The sequence below is a fragment of the Carcharodon carcharias genome, chromosome 13 (assembly GCF_017639515.1).
Source record: "Carcharodon carcharias isolate sCarCar2 chromosome 13, sCarCar2.pri, whole genome shotgun sequence".
NCBI lineage: Eukaryota > Metazoa > Chordata > Chondrichthyes > Lamniformes > Lamnidae > Carcharodon > Carcharodon carcharias.
The window spans coordinates 97,672,238-97,696,457 of record NC_054479.1 but is presented as its reverse complement, the minus strand read 5'-3'; the positions used below and the strand labels follow the sequence as shown (position 1 = coordinate 97,696,457).

Genomic DNA, 24,220 nt, shown 5'->3' with positions numbered 1-24,220 from the left:
CACATGCAAGACCTCCAATATATTATAGATAGTTTTAATGTCACATGGTGATGACAACTTCTAAATACTATTTTGTGTACACAGGTCAGAAGAGGACGAATGTGAAGAACACATAACTCATAAATGTCACTCATGGCAGTCTCAACCATGTGACAGAATGTTCATCATCTTTAATCAGACATCTTGTTTATTCTTCAGATGTAATATGGCTTAACTGTATTTAAATTTTATGTGCTGAGATCACAAGCACTGCTACTCAATGTTACTTAACGCTCCTGAACATTAAAAATGATGACGTAAGGATTGAAATATCGTTCATGTCGGCACTAGAATTACTAACTGCTCTCACAGAATAACTATGAACTGCACATATTTGGCACTGAGACACGTTCAAATGTATCTCGGTCCAAGAAAACTGCTGGAGGCTTGCACCATAAGAAGGCTGACAAACTGGGTTTTATTTTAAGAATCATGAAGAACAATCTGAAGCCTTTTCTTCTGTAGGGCACTTTTGTGCCTTAATCAGTTGTCTTAGGGATGCTTTTCACAAAGCTGACATGGCGATACCATTCTTTAGAGCATCAATTCACTTAGCTGTGGAGTGGTAGGATATGTACCCTTGCCTATGAATCCCCGCATGATGAGCTGCTCGTCTAAATTGTTTAGTTCCATTGAAGGTTTGAGTGGGCCTAAAAGATTAATCTTGTACAAAGGGAAAAAAAAGAAGACTAAGCCAGTCAGGCTGTGGACATATCCTCAGTCACACCAATGGCCGTTTAGTGGTGCTGGTAGAGGCCAAGGGTTGCTCGCCTTCTCAGCCAGTAATAGTGCTTAGTGATGGAAAATCAAAGGGAGGGAAAGTAGAGTAAATATAAATGCATTTTAAAAGGCAGCATCATTAAAACCTTATGAATTAACAGCAGTTTTCTTTAAATAAAATTATTTGTCTTAATTAATGTTATGATATAATACATGATAAGTCTTAACACCAACAACAGCAACAATTTGCATATATATAGCATCTTTAACATAGGCACTTCACAGGAACACAATCAGACAACTGACACTGAGCCAAAGAAGAAGACATTAAAGCAGGTGAGAAAAAGCTTGATCAAAGAAGCCTTATCTTTACTTGATTACTTGCATGTCTTTTAAATTTACTTCACATTTTTCTTTGCAAAATAACCACAAAACAATGAGCAATGATATGTTGTCACAAACCCCTAAAATTAAGATTTAATCATTGCAGGTTTTAAGAATTTGCTTTCTCACCTCCTTGTCTTTCTCTATCTCTAGTCCATTCTCCATGGCGTTCTTCTCAAACTCTTCTCGGCGGGTTCTCCTTTCTTCCTCCACAGATTCGTGATGGCTGCCAACATCCAGCACAACTTCCTGCTCATGTTCTGGCAGCTGTTTGTGAGGTTTACTCCTGTGGAGATTTGTTGCAGTGCCATTTGGGACAGTAGCTCCAGAATACTCAGAGGTGGACAGAGAAGTGTGCTTTCGGTTTTGATAAACCAAAACATAGTCTATCTTTCTCTTCCCATCACTGAAATACAAGCCATTTTTGGTGCCTCCCTCTTCACTATCTTCAAAGTAGTTGTTAATAACCTAAGGAAAAGCAAAAGAAAAAGGATAAAATGCTTAAAGTTTTCTAAACTATTTTATAACTGTTACATTGTTATATATTACAAGCATCTAAACAAACTAACATCATGAAACAAAATGGACTTGTTTATGTTACTCATTATTTCACATGTATAATTTTTCTGGCATTGTATTTCGGTAACCGTAACATCTATTATATAGTCAGGTGAGGTTTTACATTAGAAACTTAAAATGACAGCTTCAAAGTCCAGAAACAGTTTTCCTTCAAGACAAAGGAGGGCGAAATTGGCCATTGGCAACCACTATAACCCCAAATATTCAGTAACATTGATTTCAGCAGAACCCAATGTTCCAATTGTGCGATACAGCAGATGGCAAAAACAATTACACCTGTTTTGTGGCTCTGCTCAAATCCAATTTCACCCCTGCAGTGTACTCGAAGCTAACCACTATAGATGTGTTCAAATACTATTGATATTATCACCTACAAAAAAAACTGGTAGATTTAATACTGACCTACTTAACTAAAGTCAAAATCCAGTGAATATCAAATATATTCACAAAGAGCTGAACAAGCATTACAAAGAGGTCCAAATAAAGATCTGACCGACCTCATCTGAATTAAGCTACCTGCTATAATGAAAAGGTATTTTGCTGAGATACTCACTGGATTACCGAGAGGAATCACAAGCTCCATGAGGCAAGTTCAAAATGCTTGCTGAGAAACCAACTTTAAGGCTGCTAGCACAGAAAGATTTAGCATCTCAACTTTGGTAAAGAAAGCATGCTCCGCTTATTTCTAGCAACCTTTGGGTCAACATAACTGCCTTACTTCACCTCAACCATTGTTTGAGGTACAGAAAACAGGCAGAAGAGCAAGCACCTAAAGCATGAGCAGGCAAACATTAAAGAATGTTTTGTCCTGGCTTACGTGCTCTGTGTGGTGCTCAGTTACTATTGAGCCCAGGGAGATGCAATCTTCCAGTTAGGGTCACCATGACAACCCTGGTAGCAAGCTACTGTTTTAGGCAGGTTCACACACACAAACATTACATTCATTCTTACCGGTCGGCTTTCTAGCTCTTCCTCAATGTGTGATGCTGAGGTTGCATTGTCCAAAATGCCACTGGCCAAACTGAAATTCACCCGTGGTAAATATTGTGGAACTGTAAGATATTTTTCAAACTCTTTTGGTCTAGCCCTTGTTGCTTCTCTGGGCTCTTGATATGAATAATGTGAAAGAATTATAGGTGTACCTGCCAGTGAAAAATTACAAATATCTCTTTTAAAAGTCATTGCATTTGCAACATGCTTTTAACAAAAGAATATATTACATAGAGCACAAACCTTTACAGTTTATGTCTATACATCTCTTCTAAATGACACCTCACGTGTTTTATAGGATCAAATGTTTTGCATAGACTAAAATATTCAAATGCAAGTTTATAAAAGTTTACAAAATAAAAACTATTTAAAAAAATAGGTAATTCCTTCAAGGAAGAATACGAAACATGTTACATAGAACCTGAGAATGTTCTGGAACAGATCATCAAGCCTGTGCCAGATTTGCTTCTCTACCAAGTCTAATCCCAATCACCTGATCACTTCCATGTCCTTTAATAGTTCTCTTTCCAAACAACAATATCCTTTTTGGAATACTGCTTCTTCAACAGCTTGCGCTGGAGAATCCCATTTATAACTGTCTCCTGTATAAAGCCATTTCTTGTCTCAGTGGGCATTCTTTTACATTCAAGTCAAAAAATTAAGGGCTCCAGCCCCACTCCAGTGCAGTACTGTCGGAATGTTCCACAGTTGAGGTGCCATCTTTCAAGATAGGATGCTAAATCAAGATCCTGTCTACCATCACCGATGGATACTAAAGGTTCCATAAAGCTATATGAACTAGAGCAGGTGAGTGCACCTGCTGTACTAACCAACATTTATTCTTCAACATCAGCCATGGTTAAACTGAAAGCAGTCTTGCCTCTGAGTTACAAGATTCTGGGTTCAAGTCCCAGTCCAGGACTTGAGCACAAAAATCATGGCTGGCAGTCTGGTGCTGCACCATTAGATGTTCTGTCTTTTAGATGAGATGTTAGACCCAAGACCTCATCTGCCAGCTCAGGTGGATATAAAAGATCCCATTTCACTACTTTGAAGTAGAGCAGTAGAGTGATCCCTGCTATTCTGGCCAATATTTATCCCTCAATCGACATCACAAAAAAAGATTATCTGGCCCTTATCACATTGCTGTTTGTGGGAGTTTGTTGTGCATAAATTGGCTGCCACATTTGCTACGTTACAACAGTGTGTAGTGGCGATCTGTCTAGGGGTAGCTCCTTTGCCCATTTCTCCATGTCTCATGGTTCTGCTCTTTCCTCTTCAGTTGCTTGTAAGAGCCTCCCATTTTCAGCTTTGAAGAGCATTCAGCAATGCGTCTAGGGAAAACAATACACAAAGTGGTTTCCCATTGCCTTCCTCATGCATGCTTAAAGAGAACACAAGTCCTCTTCCCCAAGGATCTCCCTGTAACAGCTGTCCTCCCTTGAGGTTCCAGCTCGTCTTCCATCACCACCAAAAATTTGCAGGCTCTGCCATGGATCATGGCTCATAAACCTGAGTATAGGGCCCTTATATGGGCCTGGGGTGACTCATAAAACCACAGGGACAACCACCCACTGAGGTCTCAAATGACCCTACTACCCACTACACTTACAAAGTATTTTGTGGGCTGTAAAATGCTTTGAGGCAACTGGTGGTCATGAAAATCACTTTATAAATGTAAGCTTTCTTCTTCTTTTTCTTTTTATCACAGAAGAAAGATGATCATGTCATTACTGTCCCATAAATTTCTTAGCCAGCCTCCTTCAATATGCTGTGATAACAGGTTTTCACTATATCAGCTGCAAATGTCCCAGATGAAAATCCACATGATCATATCAACCAGCACAATACAGCACTGATGACCCAGCATTTTTAATTGAAATATTTTCCAGATGAAGATCAATTAATTATTTCATGTTTATTGGTCATTCTTCAGTAATGGGCATGAACAACATAAACACCATCTCCTGCAAGTTCTCCTCCAAGCCATTCACCATCCTGACTTGGAAATATATTGCTGTTCCTTCACTATCACTCGGTCAAAATCCTGGAGCTCCCTCCTTAACAGCATTGTGGATGTACCTACACCACATGGACTACAGCGGTTCAAGAAGGCAGCTCACCACCACCTTCTCAAGGGCAACTAGGGATGGGCAATAAATGCTGGCTTAGCCAGCGACGCCCACATGCCGTGAAGGAATAAGTGAAAAAAACCCATCTTTTTCTCAAAACTCTTCTGTATATCTTCTCTTTCAATTGTCCTTGTCACTGCTTTCCTCCCTTCCCCTCTGAGGGTGTTAATTTATTGCTGGGTTCCCTTCTGTACCTCACTAAATGCTCACCATTCATATCTGGGAACTGACAGCAATTATTAAGCTACTTAAATAAAGCCGAGCCTGGCCATGTTTTCATCTGACATTCTGAGAGGAGCACGGACAGGTCAGACATCCATATAATAACAAGGGATCAGGATTGGGAAAACGTGCTCAGTATTCTTTTCCCTAATCCAGAGTGGCAAATGTTCCTAATGAAATTAGCTCACTCGGTGCAGACTGAGGATAAGCCGTTCCTGCGCCATGCGGCTCAGTAATATGCTGCTTTGGAAAAAGGTGACATTTGAGAAGAAACATGGGGATTTTATGCCTCCTGCTATTGTGCATCACCTGTTATTTCTGCAGTCTTGGTACATGCAATGTACAGGATTACAAGGTTATCTGCTTGCTAAGGGATTACAAAGATCTTTTTATAGCCACTCCATTTGCTGCATGAATTTAATAAAAGCATACCAGCGTGCAGTCTTCCTCATTATCAAGTCTATATCAAGTTTTACATTGATTAAACATTTTTAGCGGATTAATACAGTAAAGGAAACTCAGTAAGAGTTTCTAAATGCCATCATGGAGGTCACCTTATTGTAATGACACTACAATATATTCTAATGGGCTAGGTAACTAAAAAGACAGCATAATCACACTCAACATTCAATCCAAACCAGGTGAACCTCAAACACAGTGAAATGTTGAAACAAGCATTCTGAATGGATGGTACATGGGGTTTGTGTTTGCTTCACCTCTGTGTCCTGGGTCAGGGTCCCGTCCTCTTGGAAAAGATGGAATTCTCTTTATGTCAGCTATAAAAAAAGGATGGAAGAGTCTGCATCAGTTTGGCAAACCATCACCTTTTTTTAAAACAGTACAAATCCTTATTGCTGGTACACTTGTGGCAGAAGCTAAATTTGCAAATCAATAGTTTCAGATTTGTTCAAAGTCATCAAAAAGTTCCTTGTTTATATTTGTACCAAATGAAAACCCAAGACTCCAAGTTCCATCTCTGATGTCTGAGAACTGCACCAGAGGTTTGTCTCCATTAATTCAGGCTGTGTCTATATCTCAGTGACAGTACCGGAGATGGCTTTAAGAGGCCAATGAGGTGCCAAGACTGCCTGCTGTGCCATTAGGTACCAACCCAATCTGTGACACAGCAGCACTGCTGACAGCGAAATTCAGTGGCTGCCCCTTGATGACACAGGCTGCCTCACAAAGCATAGGTAATGTTTTAATGTTGGAAATACAGCAGCAAATTTGCACACATGGTCCCACAGACAATAGTAATGATCAGGTAATAGGGTTGCCAACTGTGATTAAACATATTCCTGGAGGTCTCATCACATGACTTGCCCCACCCCCCCACCCCCCATGCTCCAGCCATTTCTGGGCCAACACATCTATTCTTGTGACACACTGCCTTCCTATGGCAATTGAAAAGCAAAAAGATTCATTACCCATTTGAAGTATTGGTGAGTATTGGCCCGGATACCAATGAACTCCCCAGTTCGTCTTCAAACAGTAGGACCATGGGGTGGTTTCTGTCCACCTGATAGCAATAGCTGGGGCTTCGGTGTAATGTCCCACCTTTAATGGCACTGCCTCTGACAGTGCAGCACGCCCTGCGTTATTAGTCTGGATTATGTATCTCCGAAGCGGGGTTTGAACCCAAAACCTCCTAGCTCAGAGAAATTTACCAATTGAACCATGACTGAAAGGGAACGTCACTGCTTTTACGAATCTTTCAGCAGTTTGAACAGTTAATCCTATCATTAGCCTATCAATATTTCCTTCTCTGAACACGCCAAAATGATTAACAAATTCAATTTTGCTGCTTTCACTTTAAAAAAAATGTTAATTACCTCATTTTGTTTTAGCTTACTTCAGAACATATGGGGCGGGCTATAAAATGCTGGCCCAGCCAGCGAAGCCCACATCCCATGAATGAATAAATATATACATATATATAAACTGTAAATCCAAATGGGAATGGTTAGAAAAGCCGCACTGCCCATTTTCAGTCGTGATTACTTACAGACCACCTGGATCTATCACTTCTCCACAATGTGGATCGCAACCAAGCAACGCTTTGACTGAGCAACCGCTCGGAAAATAACTCAAACGACTCAGTGGTGAACTTTGCGAAGTTAATGCGCGAACCAGTTGCTAAACAATGGGTCAGTTCGGCTATAACCTCAGGATATGGCTCACCTTGCGGGAATCCGTGAGAACCTACACATTTATTACACGTATTTTATTAGAGCCAGTATATCATTGGTGTTGTACTAAATGAAATAAATAGTAAAAAAAAACCAAATTATTTGCTTTTTGCAGACGGTCAGAAGCAATTCAGTGCAGGGAACCCACTATTTTATTAGATCTTTATTCCTTTCGCAAGTTCCACCTGTATAAGAGGCGCAGAAGCTCGTGGAGTTACTTATAATTTTTTTTTAATTAAATCCACGGGCCCCAATATGTTTGGAAATAGATGCGGAATTAATTTTCACTAAGCGTGTGTTAAACCACTAGCAAAAACTATTCACCTTGACCGTTATTCCGAGCTGATACAACATATCTTCGCCAGATTGTCCGACCACCCAACCTCAAAGGATTTCCACCCGAATCACCAAGCTACCCATTATCGATTCTGACCTCCACAATAAATGTAAAGCAGACACTTACCGGGTGCTGGCTGCCCGTGATCTGCCATGTTGGGATAGGGGCAGGGTGAGGGTGTGTGTGGAGTTGATCTGATTGAGGACTAATCTGCCTCGGCGGGACTGTCACACTGTGTGCTGTCTGTGGACTGGGTTAATGTGCCAGAGGCTGTAGCAGCTAATATGCAGTATCCCATTGAACTGTGGTGTGCTGGAGAGAAAGGCATGGCAAACCTTCCATTCAATTAGTCACCCAAAGATAAAGCAACTCCAAGGGGCCTAAGAACCTCCTTTCACTTTTCTGAGGAGCAGGAGTAATCTTCAAATTAGAGACAGGCCACTAAGGAGTGGAACCAAAAAAACTCATTCTCACCATAAGGAAATCTAGAGTCCTCGGCCCGAAACACGAAAGCCCGAGATCATTAAAGCTTTCAAACCTGAGATGGATATAGGCTTATGTTGGTGAGGGATATGGAGCTAATGTAAATAAATGGAACTGAGGTATAGATCGGCCATCAGGCTGTGGGGCTGAATGACTCTCTGCTCTTATGAATAGAAATTCAGTTAGACTATGACTGATCTGTACCTCAACGCCACTTGCCCCACAACCCTGTGACACCCCCACTGAACAAAAATCTGTCAATCTCAGTCCTGAACATTTCAACCTTACGTCCAAAAATATTTGACTGGCTTACTGTTCTGATTACGGTTTAAATAAAGATTAAAAGTAATATAAATATACACTTTAAATCCCACATCATGTTTCATTCACACCAATCTCTAAAAGAAAGATTGATGCAAATTGGTAAAGCTCCTTAACTTATGCCTCAGACAGGTCCCAAGGAACTTCATATACAATGAATTAGGAATACATTATGATGGTAAATGGAGGCTTTAATTTGAAAAATATTATAGCAAGCTGAGTTGCACACACTATGTGGGGGAGGCTTAACAACATTATCAATTTGCAAGAAAACGATTTTTAAAAATTATTGTAAGTCTCAAATGAATCTGATTCTCTGAACCACTATGTGCTATTTCCTGTGACAATTAAAATAAGAAAATGAATCTAGGTATGAAATATTCTCCACCCAACCTTTTAATCACCTGTACCATGATAACCCAATAGAATTTTAACTCACTGAGGATTTATCCTCATATAAAGAGCAATGGGTTGTATTTAATGCTTGCTTTGGTTTCATGCAACCAACCTGAGCTATCAAATAGACTGGGGCTTAACACATAAATATTCGATCAGTTAGCAGTTAGAAAATGGCCCTGGCTCTGAGCCCTGACCCTCTTTGTGAATATCTAGAGTTTAATTTTGTCAAAATGTGACTGGTCTATTTTCTGGGATCATATTGTGTGTTGTTTACACAAAATGGCTGCCGCAGTCCAACATTACGACTGCATTTCGAAAGTGCTTCGTTGGCTGCATAGCACTTTGGGACATCTGTGGTCATGAAAGGCGCTATATAATAAATGCGCAAGTCCTTCTTTATTGGAGTTAGGTTGTTTTCATAGTCAAAATAATAACTTGTACTTCAACTTTATATGTGTACTTGACCCACAACAAAATACAACACTGGGGTGCTTATTACATTTTAAGTATATTTTGCAAAATATGACTACTGTAAAGATTATTTGGAGTAGAGCAACAACAACTTGCATTTATGGAGTAAAATGTCCCCAGGTACTTCACAGGAGTGTTACCAAACAAAGTTTGACACTGAGCCATGTAAGGAGACATAGGGTAAGTGACCGAAGGTTTGATCAAAGAGATATGTATTACGGAGCATCTTAAAGCAGGAAAGAGAAATATGGAGGTGGAGAGGTCTAGGAGAGAACCTTAAAGCTTAAGACCCAGGCAGCTGAAGACACAGCCACCAATGATGGAGTGATCAAAATCTGGCAAAAAGGCCAGAATTGGAGGAGTGCAGCTATCTCAGAGGATTGTAGGGCTGGAGGAGATTGCAGCAATAAGGGGGGGGGGGGGGCGGGTGCTGAGGCCAGGGAGGCACATGAAAACAAAGATGACATTTTTAAAATCAAAATGTTGCTGGGTCATAAGCTAACATAGGTCAATAAGTACAGTGGTGATGGGTCAAATGGACTTCAGTATGCAACTATGCATAAAACATACAACATTTCTTACAAAGGGTAGAGATTATAACCTCCTGCTATGTTTAGAAAATGGTGATTATTTTACCTGAATCTCAGACATATTCCAAGGCCAAGATAAACTATAGCTTCATGACTCTCCCACCATGTGACAGTATGCTCAGCCAGCTTCTATCATACACACCATGCTGCAAAGGTTCTATGGATTGTGCAATTATAATCCTACTTGAAAGGGCAGGCCATCTTGCTGGAAATTAGCACCCAGTCTGCAAAACTCATAAACCTGTATTAAGTATATGAACAGAACCTGCCAGACAAAATGAGTACAAGTTCTTGCAGGAGATCCTGGTACAATGCCCATAATATCTTGGCAGCCAGCATGAAGCATTTGTGAAGACTATTTGGCGTGGGCTGTGTTAAGAAGGAGCCTGCCCAAGAATAGTCAATATGGTAACAATGCCCTGAGCAACATGAGACAGAGTCCCTGCTACATTTCTGAGGTTATAAAGCTGATAAAAAGAAGTTGCATTTATAAAGCACCCTTCATGACCTTGGGATGTCTGAAAGTGCTTTACAGCCAATTAAACACTTTTGAAGTTTAGCCATTGTTATAATGCAGTGAACATGGGCATTTGATTTCCTATATAGAGTGGCACAGCATTAGAACAGATGCTTTCTCAAAATGGGTGAATAAAATACAGCAGTTATGAAAATTCCTGGATCTTACCCATGCCTTAATAAGTCATAATAAGTTTGGAGAATTTGTTAAAATAAGAAATACCAATTCAGCCTACCCACCTTGCTGCAACCTTTCAGCTACTCACAGAAACCCTTCTGACTGATTTATTGCTGTATTGATACATATTGGTATCACCTGGCTTGTACTCAGAAGGAGAGAATTCTGTACCTGTGTGGTTTCACCAGGTATGCAGCTCTCCTCCTTCCAGTTATACTTTTTTTTAAAGCATATTGGACCAGTGTCCTCACTGACTAAATAGTAAATTAACTGTAGACAGGGTATAAACAGAGACCAAGTGGTCCATGGGTCTACCAGACACATTTCAAACCTGATTGGTCACTGCACACCTTTACAGTCCAAACTGTCAAATCAAATTTGTGAGATGGCACTTTAACCTCACATTTATACTGCAACGTAATCATTAGTGCAACGTGGAAAAGTGCTCTGCAGCAATGCCAAAGATGGAGTATATGAATGCACTTTAAATCTCCAGCCGGCCTTTGAACCAAGAACATATCCATTTACCTCCTATTGAAGCGTAAATGTGGTATTTGTCATTCATGAATGCATTTGCTAAATCCACATTTTGTATGCACAATAAAAGAACAATCCTATCTAGAAATTCATGTTTGCAAATATACTTAGCAAGAAGTTCCCAAAAGGATTTATATTACATCTTTAGTTAAAGAATTTTTAGAAATTACAAATATTATTAAGGATACAGGATGTTGTGGTGACTATTCATCTATTTATGAATGTAGCTGATGAATAGCAATTGTGTCACTTCCTTAAGTGCTTCGTAATGGCTAAATTTTACAGCAAAACCTCCAGTGAGGTTATCAACACTCAATGGAGGAAGGAGGCAGCAGGCCAGAACAAGTAGGAAAGCTGCAGCTAGAGTAGTGGTAGTAATGGAGGGGACAGTTCTGAATTAGGGTTGGTCCCATTCCAATTATAACTGGTGGAGTGGGTGAGCAAGTTACACTTATGAGATTCCAGACCTGGGAATGGCCTGATTTTAGCAAAGGGATTCTGTTCCAAGGGCAGTTGGATTGTGGAGGCAGGGTCAGTGATCCCAGAGGGGTGGCAATCCTGTTTAGTTAGAAGCAGCTAAGCTTAGGAGGCTGGGTGAAAGAACTCCTGCTCCTCCTGGCCCTCAAGCAGCACTGGGTAAACACTTTGATGTTCCACATAGCAAGTAGCTTTCACCTCATTTCAGTTGCCAGGCTTCCCAAGGCCTGGGCATCCCAGGCAGCCAGCATTAAAGCCAGAAGTCAAATAAAATATGAGGTACACTGCCTCATTATAATATTGAAATGAGTAACATGTCTGCTGTAATTGGGTTGGTTACCAGACTTCCTCATCCCAGCGTCCAGCCTCTGTTCAACCAGAAGCGGACAGGTTGGAGGTTGGTTGGATTTTTAAAATCATCAGATCCCATTTAACCCCAACCCACCCATTTTTGGAGGTTACAACTACACCCCCTCCCCACTCACCCCCCCACCGCCTCCACACCCCGCCCCCCTACCCCCCACGACCCCCCTGAACATCCGTAGAAGGCATCATATTGAAATTATTTTATTGTTTTCTCAACACAACAAATTCCAGTGCATAGAAAACCTGTGGGCATGTCTCAGTGCGACGACCAGCTAGTTTAATGATTGTTTCTCAATGAGAGCAAAATCCAGGACAATACATATTACGTTCCCTTCAAGCTAACTATTGCAAAGTTGTAAACTATGTTGAACTTTACTTTCCTCGGCTTATAAAATAGAACTGCCACCCAGTGAAGAGAACAAAAGCTTACAACTGCTGGAAACCTGAAGTCTGTATATATTTTTCCCTGAAAGCCCATAAGAACCTGATCCAGCAAGAATTCCTCAGAATAGTTTGTTAGAAAAAAGGTTTTTGCTATTAGATTCCTAAACTCCAGAAAGGTGAACAAATGAAACAAACATTCATTTTAAACATCTCCATCCCAAGTAGGAGAACACAATGATATTAGTCATATTCTACAAGATGCTACAGATTGCCATTGCTTTGTGCTAAGACCACACTGTTGCCTGCTCATTGTTAAACTAGACATCTCTTGGATGAACATTTGTTTCGGTAGTGACAATAGCCTAATAGGCTTTGCTGGCTAAAGATTCTAACCTGCGAACTGTCATTGTCAATTAGCATAATCATTACACCCCTGTCAGCCAATCATATTGCAGGCCTGGTGGCCATCATAATAGCTTATCTGTACAGAGTGACATTCCAAGCAGCTGATACTTCAGTGCAGATTGTGGTTTTAAGCTATGTATCATTTTGCAGTCTCCAAATGATGCTGCCTTATATTTGAATGGTTTCGAAACAGTGCGGTGCAGTTGCTAGTCAATGTGCAAAACCTCCATATTGTTGAAAATAATATTAGCGAGTCCACTGCGATGCCCTGCATTGTGGAATGCAACATGTACATGTTTGGCTAGTTTCCTTTCTCCGGGCAGGTGCTAAGCAGAGCCCCAGATTTTTCCCACAAAGAGGGGGGCCAGAGATTAAACTAATGAGCTTTGAATACCTCCGAGCATTGGCTAAAGAAGGGAAGGAAGGAAGAGCTTGCATTTATATAGCACCTTTCATGGCCTCAGGTAATCCCAAAGTGCTTTGTAGCCAATTAAATACTTTTGCTGTTCTAATGTAGGAAAGCCAGAAACCAATGTGTGTACAGGAAGATCCCACATAGAGGAATGACGAGAGCTAGCAGGGGACTGGAGCAGATCTCCTGTTCACTTTTTCAGCCCAAGAGTGGCATTGAGTAAAAATTCAGCATCAAGTGCACATCGGAATCCACATGCAGACAAGAGAAATAAATAATTAGATCATATGATCCTGATATTTGTGGGTGGTGAGGAGAGAGTGATTAGAAATCAGAAAAGGCTGGAAATTCCTGCTGAATTTTAATGGCAAAAACGCATTAGCATTTTTTATTCAGTTCTTGCCTAGCAACTGGTCAGATGGATAGGGATGACTGGCTTCTGGACAAAGAAGCAAGTAGCAGAAGGCCAAGCCAATTTTGTGCCCAGTGGTTCCCAACAATCAGAGAAGATTGGGACATGGTGGAAGCAGCAAGGAGGGAGTTAGGGATCATGAGGAAGGAGAGGTCAAAGGGGCAAAATCACAAAACAAGGAAGTTAAAGGGGAAGGCTGTTTAATGGGAGAGAGAACACAGGGAGGGAGAAATCACATTGAGGGAGAGATCAAAGGGAAGGAGAGACCATGGAACAGAGGCAAATCACGACAGGTGATTTGCTTGGGAGGGAAGGATGAAGTACTTGTACTCCTCCTGGCCCACAAGCAATGCTGTGAAAAATAGAGACCTACTGGATCCCATTCCTTCGGAAGGCCTTTGCTTGCCAGATTTTGTGAGTCCTGGGAAATCCAACCCACAGCCCTTAAAGTCAAATGCCAAAATCTGATGACCAGAGCCTCATTGAATATTATAATTAAAGACAAGTCTCTCCAGAGGGAGTTGCTTGGCTAACCCCCAACCCACTGTGGTTAAGCCAGAAGTAGGTGTGTTCATGCTAGTTTATGACCACGTTTCACAGTTTTAATGATTTTTCTACATCACCTCCACAATCCCACTGCCCCTCTTCAAATTATCATGTGATGGGTAATATTCCACCCTAGAAGTCTGTGATCAGAATATGTGTACGGTGCATTAGATACAATAAATGGAGCTAAACTTAAGTTGAAAGAGATAATGGCCCGGATCTTCTGGTCTCCGGATCATCGGAGACCCCGTGGAAGTCTCAACGCATTGACTCCATGCGAATTTCCTGGGAAATATAAACTTTCAATGGGCAATTCCCCTGCTCACCTGCAAAACTGCCTCCGACTCTGAGCTAGAACCGGACACTTTGGACAACTCTGATTAATTTACCTGAAAAGTTACCCAGCAAATGTTGGACAGAAAAATTCTCGTCTATACAAATGACCCTCCCAATCTATCACACTGACCCCCACCCCACCTCACTGACTCCCCTCTCAAACACATGCCCCCCCGGGTCCGTAATTCACCCTGACCCACATACCCACTTGCCCACCCTACCCACCTACCTCCCTACCCTCCTTCCACCCTATCCACCTATCACCCTACCCACCTACCACCCTACCCACCTGCCACCCTACCCACCTGCCATCCTACCCACCTACCTCCCTACCCTCCTTCCACCCTACCCACCTACCACCCTACCCACCTACCTCCCTACCCACCTGCCTTCCTACCCACCTACCTCCCTACCCACCTGCCATCCTACCCACCTACCTCCCTACCCACCTGCCTTCCTACCCATCTACCTCCCTACCCACCTGCCACCCTACCCACCTACCTCCCTACCCACCTGCCTTCCTACCCACCTACCTCCCTACCCACCTGCCACCCTACCCACCTACCTCCCTACCCACCTGCCTTCCTACCCACCTACCTCCCCACCCACCTACCTCCCTACCCACCTGCCATCCTACCCACCTGCCACCCTACCCACCTGCCACCCTACCCACCTACCTCCCTACCCACCTGCCACCCTACCCACCTACCTCCCTACCCACCTGCCTTCCTACCCACCTACCTCCCCACCCACCTACCTCCCTACCCACCTGCCATCCTACCCACCTGCCACCTTACCCACCTGCCACCATACCCACCTACCACCCTACCCACCTGCCACCCTACCCACCTGCTACCCTACACACCTACCTCCCTACCCACCTGCCAGCCTAAACACCTACCACCCAAGCACCTGCCACTCTACCCACCTACCTCCCTACCCTCCTTCCACCCTATCCACCTTCCACCCTACCCACCTACCACCCTACCCACCTACCTCCCTACCCACCTGCCTTCCTACTCACCTACCACCCTATCCAACTTAACCCGCTACCCACCTGCCACTCTACCTACCAACCTCCCTACCCACCTACTTCCCTACCCACCTACCTCCCTGCCCACCTGCCACCCTACCCAACTGCCACTCTACTCACCTACCAACCTACCCACCTACCTCCCTACCCACCTACCTCCCTACTCACCTACCAACCTACCCACCTACCTCGCTATCCAACTATGCCCCTACCCAACTGCCACCCTCATCACCTGCTACCCTACCCACCTATCTCCCTACCTACCTACCACCTACCCACCTGCCACCCTACCCATTTACTTTCCTACCCACCGCCCTCCCTACCCGCCTGCCACCCTACCCACCTACACCCTATGCAATTGACACCCTACCCATCTACCACCCTGGCCAGCTGCCAAACCAGCATATTTCCTAGATAGGATGTTTCCCCTGGCTGTGGAGTCTAGAACCAAGGAATGCAGTACCAGAATAAGAGGCAGGCCATTTAAGACTGAGATGAGGAGGAATCTCTTCACTCAGGGATGGTGAATCTTTGGAATTCTCTACCCCAGAGGGTTGTGGAAGCTCAATCATTGAGCTTATTCAAGACAGAAATCGATAGGTTTCCGGAGGTTAATGACATCAAGGGCTATGGGGATAATGGGGAAAAATGGTGTCAAGATGATGATCAGCCATGATCTGTTTGAATGGCAGAGCAGGCTCGATGAGCCGAAGGATCTACCCATGCTCCTTTTTTCCAATGCTCCTACCCAGCTTCTGCCCTAGCTGCATGCCCACTTACTTCATTCACCTACCCACACACACACCTGTGCATACACCTACATGCTCACCCATTCACTCATACTCTCATTCAGTAGCAACTGAGGAGTTTGGGGTCCTTTAAACACTTACCAGAATATGGCTGCCAGTGCTGTAAAAAGGGGGCATGGCTTTGGTACAGATTCTCTTCACTCTTCTCTCCCCATGGATTCCTGCACTGAAGGAGCTCTGCGGGATCATCCACTGGAAGCTTGGGCAGAAAAATCCTATGCAGGTAAGTGGGAGAATTCTGTCTGATTGACGTTGGACACATACTCTATTTGGAAGATTTGGGCCAATAATTGTGAATCCATATATTCATCTAGATATTTCAAAATTCAGTACCTTGCAATGGATCTTAAGTTTTTTCTTGCATTATTATTCTTCAAACCCTATTTCAAAACGGACCATCTAGTGATTCGGCAATATTTTGGATGATTAAGTCTCTGCAGCACATAAAAGACCTGGCCCAGCTTGTCCAAATAAAACTCACTAACCATAGTCACTGAAGTGAAGGCAGCATAAATCAACTAAGTTCATTTAAGCTACATCAGCAAATCAGTTTCCTCCCATTCTAACGGCTATTGTTACATGAAATAACTTGCTCATTGTGGAGACACATTGCGCATTCCTGCACCATGATTTCACTGCTAGTTTGCAAAGCAAGCCAGGCTGATACAAGAAAATTTCAACCACTTTCAAAGATTTTTATGGACAAACTTATTTGTGGGTTAGCATAAGTGCTTAGTGCTTTTAATAACTTTCCAGTCATTAAACGCTGCAATTTTTGACCCATTCAATCCAGGTCTACTCAATTTCCAGTGTCTTCAGTGATAGGTCAAATTCTGTAATTCAATAAAGTTCAAGTTGCAACAGGATAAGTTACACAGCAGATTAGTGTACGATCTTACGCTTCTTTGAGATGGTTTTGTGTCCAGCCCTGTCCAGTGGGATGAAGAACAGTAAGGTTCCAATGTGAAATGCGTTTGGCCTGTAAGGCAAGGTAACTTCACAGTAATAGCCATGAAAATTAATAGTTCTACTTGAACCGTGCAGAGAGATGAGTGGGGTGGAATGGAAATCCCACCTTGCTATAAGGTAGGATGATCTTTACAATCTTCTCTACTGCCCTTCCTTCTATCGAGGGTATCTGACATATTATGGCCAGAATTTTTAGCTCGTCGGGTGGGCGTATGCTCAACCCAAACGAGCGTAAAATGACACGCGATAACGCCAAGTGCCCTGATGTCATTGCGCACTCGTGCAGTATTTCAGTTGGTGGGTGCATGCGGGAGTTGGTAGCACGCCCACTAACAATTAAAAGGCCTATTAAGGCCATTAAAGTAATGATTGAATTAAATTTTTTGCTGCCTGTCCAACCATACAGTTGGCAGGCAGGCGAAAAGGCCAAGCGGCCTGTGGAGTTTTTAGGAAACCTCATCCATGGGCAGGATGAAGTTTCCAACAGCTATTAAAAATTAAATAAAAATTTTAATATTTCATTAATAACATGTCCCTGTCCATGTGACAGAGTCGCATGAGGGGACATGTTTTGGAACATCTTAACATTCTTTATTTTTAATTTTTAAAATCTTCATCTCCTGGAAACAGCTCTGTGCGTCAGGGAGCATTTCCTGTGCACACCCACGTGCATGAGCAAAGTTCCCCGCTTGCTCTCTCGCTCCCCCGCTCCTGCGCACCCCCCCCCCCCACCCCCCCACCCCCCCACAGGCAGTGCCGAGAGCTGCAGCGTGCATTTCATGCTGGACGGGCCTTAATTGGCGGCGGCCGGCATCCTAATTGCTCCCACCCAGCCCCACTGAGCCCATCTGACGAGTGCAAAATCCTGACCTATGATCTCGTTTTTTGTGATTTATGTGAACGTGAATTATTAAAAATAATAAACAAATCCCAAGAATACATAGAACAACCCTTAAAGAATTTTAAAATGTGGTGTTGCCTTAAAGACTTTGGGCAAATAGCAAAACAAAATATCTCAGGGAATCACAAAGCTCTTCAAAGGAAATGAGTTACAGCACCTGTGTATTGCTGAGAAGGAGACATGCTATCAAAGCTTTCTGTCTTGCACTCATCAGGACAACTCGCAGGAATTTTACAACAGTAACAGGGAACAACAATTTATACTGCATGAATTACAGTCGTTGTTGTAAGATCTCACAAACAGCAAAGAGATTAATGAGCAGATAATTCATTTTAGTGAGTCGGTTGAGGTTTAAAGGTTGGTTAGGACACCAGGAGATCGGTCCTAATTTTCTTTGGAAAGTACTGTAGGATGATTTGCAACAGGGCAGGCTTGGTTTAACATCTCAAATGAATGCTGACATCTCTGACGGTGTAGTATTACCTCAGTGCAGCATGGAAATGTCAGCAGAGACTAGTTCATTTCACTTGGATGCACAGCTAAGATTTTGAGTTATGGCCTCATCAAAGTTGGGCTGCTGCTGCCAGCCAGGTAAGTGGGTGTTGTGGTTGCAGAAGATAGGGTTCCAGGTTGGGTACAGCCCATATTATGAATATCCTACTCCACTGGGCCCTACAAAAATAAAAAATTCTTAATGGAATTTAACAAGGACTCAACAGCACCATCAGATGTGAAACTGGTTGACCAACTGACCAATTGGCACTGACCAATTCTGACTTCAGATGGGTCTTAGAGCTACATTTGTTTAAAACAGGGGCCTACTGCTGGATTCAGGCAAGTGCTTTGGGCACCCAATGGTAGGCCTTTTCACTACCCTCTTAGTTGGTTTTAATGGGATGGTTGAGGTTATGACCCCATTTTAAGGCCATTCCCACCAAGTGATATAAGTGAACACTGACCCCACCAGATGCTCTAGACTCTGGAGTAAACCTATAACCATCATGTTCAGAAGTGAAAGAGCTTGCTCAGAGAATCTCTCCTGTCTTCTACCCTATCACAGACCTTCCTTTTGTCCCTTTTCCCATCCACCCTTTGCTCGAAACCTATTACATTTCTAATATTTCCCAGTTCTAACAAAAGATCAGTGACCTGGAATGGTAACTCTGTTTAACTCCATAGGTGCTGCCAAACCTGCTGAATTTTTTCAGCATTTTCTGTCTTTATTTCAGATTTCCAGTATCTGCAGCTTTCAGCTTTTCGATTAATGTTCAGAAGATTTGTTGCTTTTAGTCCCAGTAATTTCTCCAATGCTCTTACTGTAATGATATTAATTAAATTATGTTCCTCACTGTCATTAGAGCCTTTGTTCCCCAAAATTTCTGCGATATTCTTCACGTCTTCTATTGTTCAGTAGATACAAAATATTTATCTTTGCCTTTCTCTTATCCCCCATTATGACTCCTTCTGTCTCTGTCTCTGTCTCTAAGGGACCCACATCTACTTTTGCTAATCTCTTCATTTACACTTACTTGTAAAAGCTCCGGGGTTATACTTAGGACCTGTAAGCTTTGTCGTCGTGTGAGGATCACTTTGTACTTATGTCCATCTTTAAGTGGCTCTTGAATGTTGCGCATTTTGCGTTTGTCTGGCAAACCTTTCTGGAAAGCTTCCATGGGAGTGGAGGCAATCACCAACTCAACAATCTAAAGTCCCAGTTCTGTGTTTGACAAATCACAGTACGTACCCTTTTCTCTGCATCTGCTGATGAAGTGATCTATGGATTCTGTAGGCTGTTTTCAAAATGATATTAATTCTAGTCAATGAATATGGAAGTTTAACCTGATTCTGAACGGGCCCTCCATATCTTTTGGAGATCCTTTAGCTCTTCTTCTGTTAATCCTGACATGTTCAGCCTGTGTAGACCTTCATTCCTAATTGCTAGGTGAATTTTGATGGCTTGCTTGTCTGGTTCAGACACACCTGAATCAAGAAATAATGGGCCTGACCTTCCTTGGAGTGGCAATCAGCATCGCATTTCCACTCCATGCCCAATTTCTTACCTGAATTTTTTTCCGACCTTCCGACTCAGGCCAAACGAGATCCAGGCTCAGCAGCAAGTCCTTGGGCCCCGGCGCCAAAGTGCAGCAGAGATGAAGGTAAGGTGAACAAAGCCCTTATTTTACAGTACTAACTGCCGTAAACTGGATAGGTTTAAGGGCCCATTGCAGTTTGAAAGTCCTTGACAAGCCAGGGAGAAGGTAAGTAACCAAGGTAAGTGGATGGGATTTGGGGAATGGGAGGGAAGGAATCGGAGCTCGAGGGGGATCGGAGGATGGGTGGGTCGCAATTGAAGGGGTCAGAGATCTAGGGGAGGTGGGGGGAGTGGAGGGATGTTAGGCCTCAAGGTTGGGGGGGGGGGGGAGGGGGCGGGAGGGTGTTGGCCTCAGGGGGAAGGATGTCAGGCCTAGCAGGGAGGAATAGGACATCAGGCATCCTGCAGGGAGGGTGCTGGACCTTGGCAGGGATGTGAGGCCTTGGGTCGGGGTGGGTTGGGTCGGGCTGGAGGGAACGACTGGGGGGTTGAGATTTGTGCCTGGCGGGGGTGGAAGAGTCCCATTGGGGGGTGAGGGGGAATCACATTGAGGTACGGTAAGGGGTGGGGGGCTACTCTTGGGGTGTCCGGAGGTTGGGGATACTCAGTGGGGGGGGGTGTGGTACTCAAGGGACGGGGGCTAGTCAGGGAGTAGGGGAGATCTCCTTAGCGTTTGGGGGTCTGCAAGGTAGTCCCGTGGGTGTCAGTCTGGGTCTTTACAATAGTTACCCAGAAGTTAGAAGTGGTTTTAATCCTTCTAACTTTTTCTAGGTAACTACTGGTGCAACCCAGTCGGAACCTTCTGACTTTTGTGATTTAAATCGCAGTTTTGGATGATTCCCAGTGCAGAGCAACTGCCCAGGGGAAGTTTGCACTTCCTAGGAAATTGCCATGCAAACCGTATCTGTGAACATCGGAAGGGAGGACAGCACAGCTTTGGGACACTGCCCCCACACCACACCCCATCCCTTCCAAATACGGCGCTGGGGAGCTTGCAAGTTACGGCCCAATAGCTCTGTATGCTCTTTAAACATTTGCAATTCAGATAGGAGGTCAGCTGCATCCTAATTCAAACTGGGGAATTTTGTGGGCATTTGGAAAATACGTTTCTGACCTTCTCTTATAGTACCCGGGACGAGTGTCCCCATAGCCACTTCTGCACACTTTTCCGAAGCTCCACCCGTTATAAGCACAACCTTCTCAGGCCCCATTTTTTGTCCTTTTTTGTTTGACTCTCCCTTGCTCCTAGCCCACACTCTGGTCACTTTCCTGACTCAGCTAACCTGGTGCCAGTCCACTCAATGTGCTGTCCCACTCAGAGAACTGACAGGCTATACTCTGAAATCTCACCATAAGGGATCCATCTGCTTACCAGGTTTTTATCTGAATATTACCCTGGCACTGTGTCTTCAAAGGTTTGTTGCGCAGTCACCATGCTGCGATTTCAATACTCTCTGACATTGTGACTCCATTGCAGTCTGATCAGAACATCAAGGGTCATCACATGCCAGGTACCACAACCTAAGGCTGTTCACTATGTCGTACCTGTACCTAATCTTACCACCATGCTTTTTGACCACTGCTGAACACCATGGGCTGAATTTTGCCGTCAACAAGCAGGTGGTGGGGCCTGCTCACTGACGTGTAAAATGATGCGGGATGACATTGGTGGGGGGGGGGATCCCCCGATGTCATCCCACCTCATTTAAATTTTCAGGAAGGCAGGGGCACAGCCAAATCAGCTGTGCACCCGCCGACCTGTCAATGGCCAATTGAGGCCATTGACATGATCATTAAAATAATTAAAGGACCTACCCAATTAACCTTAAGGTTGGCGGGTTGGCCAGGAGCCCCGGCAGCAAATAGAGAAAACATGAAACCTCATCCAGCAGTGGGATGAAATTTCATGTACGGTTTTAAAAAGTTTAATAAAGTTCTTGTGAAATTTATTAACATGTCCCATCTCGTGTGACATTGTCACTTGAGGGGGACATGTTAAGGATTTTTTTTTTCTATTTTTAACGTGTATACAGCTGTCAGCGATCTCCCTAAGGCAGCACGTAGCCTCAGGGAGATGTGCGCTCTTTCGTGCGCATGCGCAAACGAGTGTACTCTCGCTTTTGGGGAATCCCCACCCACCCACACAGGAAGTGCATAGCGCTTCCCACCAGGCGTCACGCTGGGCGGGCCTTAATTGGCCTGCCCACTTCAAATGGTGGTGGGGCCGGCTTCTCTGGTGGGGATCAGCTCCCTGCCCGCCGGAGATTGGGTAGGGCCCGCCCATCCGGCAGGCAGAAAATTCTGCCCCATGTTGTGTTTTTATAATGATATAAAGGCACCAATCATTAATAAGGGATTGGGTAAGCATGTTGTAAGTTCATTTATTAAGACTAGGCACATGCGAACAGATATACATGGATATAAAGATTGAGGACATCAGAGCTGCAGAGCTGTGGTTGTGTAATCAGCTGAAAGCAAAAGTGAAACTAAAACTGGATTGCATGACACACTCCCTTCTAGTTATAGCATGCTACAGCCCCTTAAATGCATATTACCAGAGTTTACTCCCATTCTATTTCCTCTCTTTTTATCAATTTCTCAGACATCCTTTGCTGATTTTTAAAACACTCCCAAACTTCAGACTTAATATCCTTATCGGCAACATTGCAAACCTTTTCTTTTAATCAAATGCTATCCTTAACTTCTACCAGTTAGCCATCATTATACCAGTATTCTAGTGGGGTTTTCATATATTCAGTGAGAAATATGAATTATTTCTTCAAATATTTGCCATTACCATCATACCTTTCATACTCACCTTCTCTCCATTTCACCCACTCCCCCTTCCCCACCCATTTCCACGTCTTCATTTTCCCTCTTCCATTCTCCTGTTTCTCCCAAAGCCTGAAAACTTGGAAGCTTCAGCTCCTTGAGGTTTCTAATCCTGGACGATGGTGAAGGCTACTCTAGTCAGACAATTGCAGACCTGGGACTTCAAAGAGCTGAAGTTAAAACTTGTTTCCATCTTGCTGACTTTTAAATTATGCCAAAGGATGTGCGCAGCAAATAGATAATGCATTCGGATAAAATTCCTAACAAGGCCTTTGCGTTTTTCTTCTCTGTCTTTTTTCTTTCTCCCTGTCCACAGTATGAATATGCCAAAGCTTGCTCACCAACAAAAAAAATCTTAGTTCGCAGATTGCTTCTTTATAGAAATGCTGGACACGTATAAGCCTTGTCAGCGACATCCCAAAAATCTCAAAGTCTAATCTGTCTCACTCACTGGGCCAGCACATAGCCCATTGGTGTGTGTCACCCTTCCAATTGTCGGGAACAAAAAAAATTACTAAATGGGTTTATTAATTCATAACTTTTTGTATTTTACTCATGTCTGCCAGACACAACCAGTGCGATGAAAGTGGAAGCACATGTATTTTCCAATTAGGCTGTGATCTATGGAATGAAATCCACACCGCATGGAGTTCAAATACAGTAAATTAACTTGTTACAGACTTGTGAGTATGACAAGCCCCATCAATAAAACAACTAACTTCTACCAGAACAACCTTGACTTGTTATAGTTTAATTCTTTAAAGTGCCTTTAAAGCCACAGTTTGGGATAAACAGATGCTAAAGGAAGATTGGGGTTTGGGTTTAAAAAAAAAGTTGCAAAAACCAGCCAATCTGTCATTATTCACAGCAGCTGATGTTGGCTAACCCATTTATCTTTCTCTGAATAAAACCTAAATGTTGATCTGGAATGGACTACCTGAGAGTGTTGGGGAAGCAGATTCAATTGTAACTTTCAAAAGAGAATTGGATCTCTACTTAAAAAGGAAAAAAACTGCAGAGCTATATGGAAAGCAGGGGAGTGGGACTAATTGATAGCTCTTTTAATGAGCCCTCTCCTTGATGCATGGTTCCATGTTTGAGTATACTGCAAAGCTATCAGAAGCTTCCTTTAGACCTGAATAATACAAACACGGACAAA

At 43.2% G+C, this 24,220-nt stretch overlaps 1 protein-coding gene across 5 annotated transcripts in view; it reads right to left on the bottom strand.

Moving 5' to 3' along the window:
* The window catches only part of ano2b (anoctamin 2b), a 175,670-nt gene extending 158,960 nt beyond the window's left edge, over positions 1–16,710 (bottom strand). For 4 of the 5 annotated variants that reach the window (XM_041202729.1, XM_041202730.1, XM_041202733.1 and 1 more), the window contains exons 1-4: positions 16,349–16,710; positions 5,783–5,842; positions 2,674–2,864; positions 1,273–1,611 (exon numbers count right to left, since the gene is read on the bottom strand). In XM_041202729.1, coding sequence (XP_041058663.1) covers positions 1,273–1,611; positions 2,674–2,864; positions 5,783–5,842; positions 16,349–16,529 — 771 coding nt within the window. In that variant the 5' untranslated portion in view covers positions 16,530–16,710. The remainder of the gene's footprint in view (positions 1–1,272; positions 1,612–2,673; positions 2,865–5,782; positions 5,843–16,348) is intronic. The other variant, XM_041202732.1, reaches the window with a different exon arrangement.
* Positions 16,711–24,220: the final 7,510 nt, after the last annotated feature.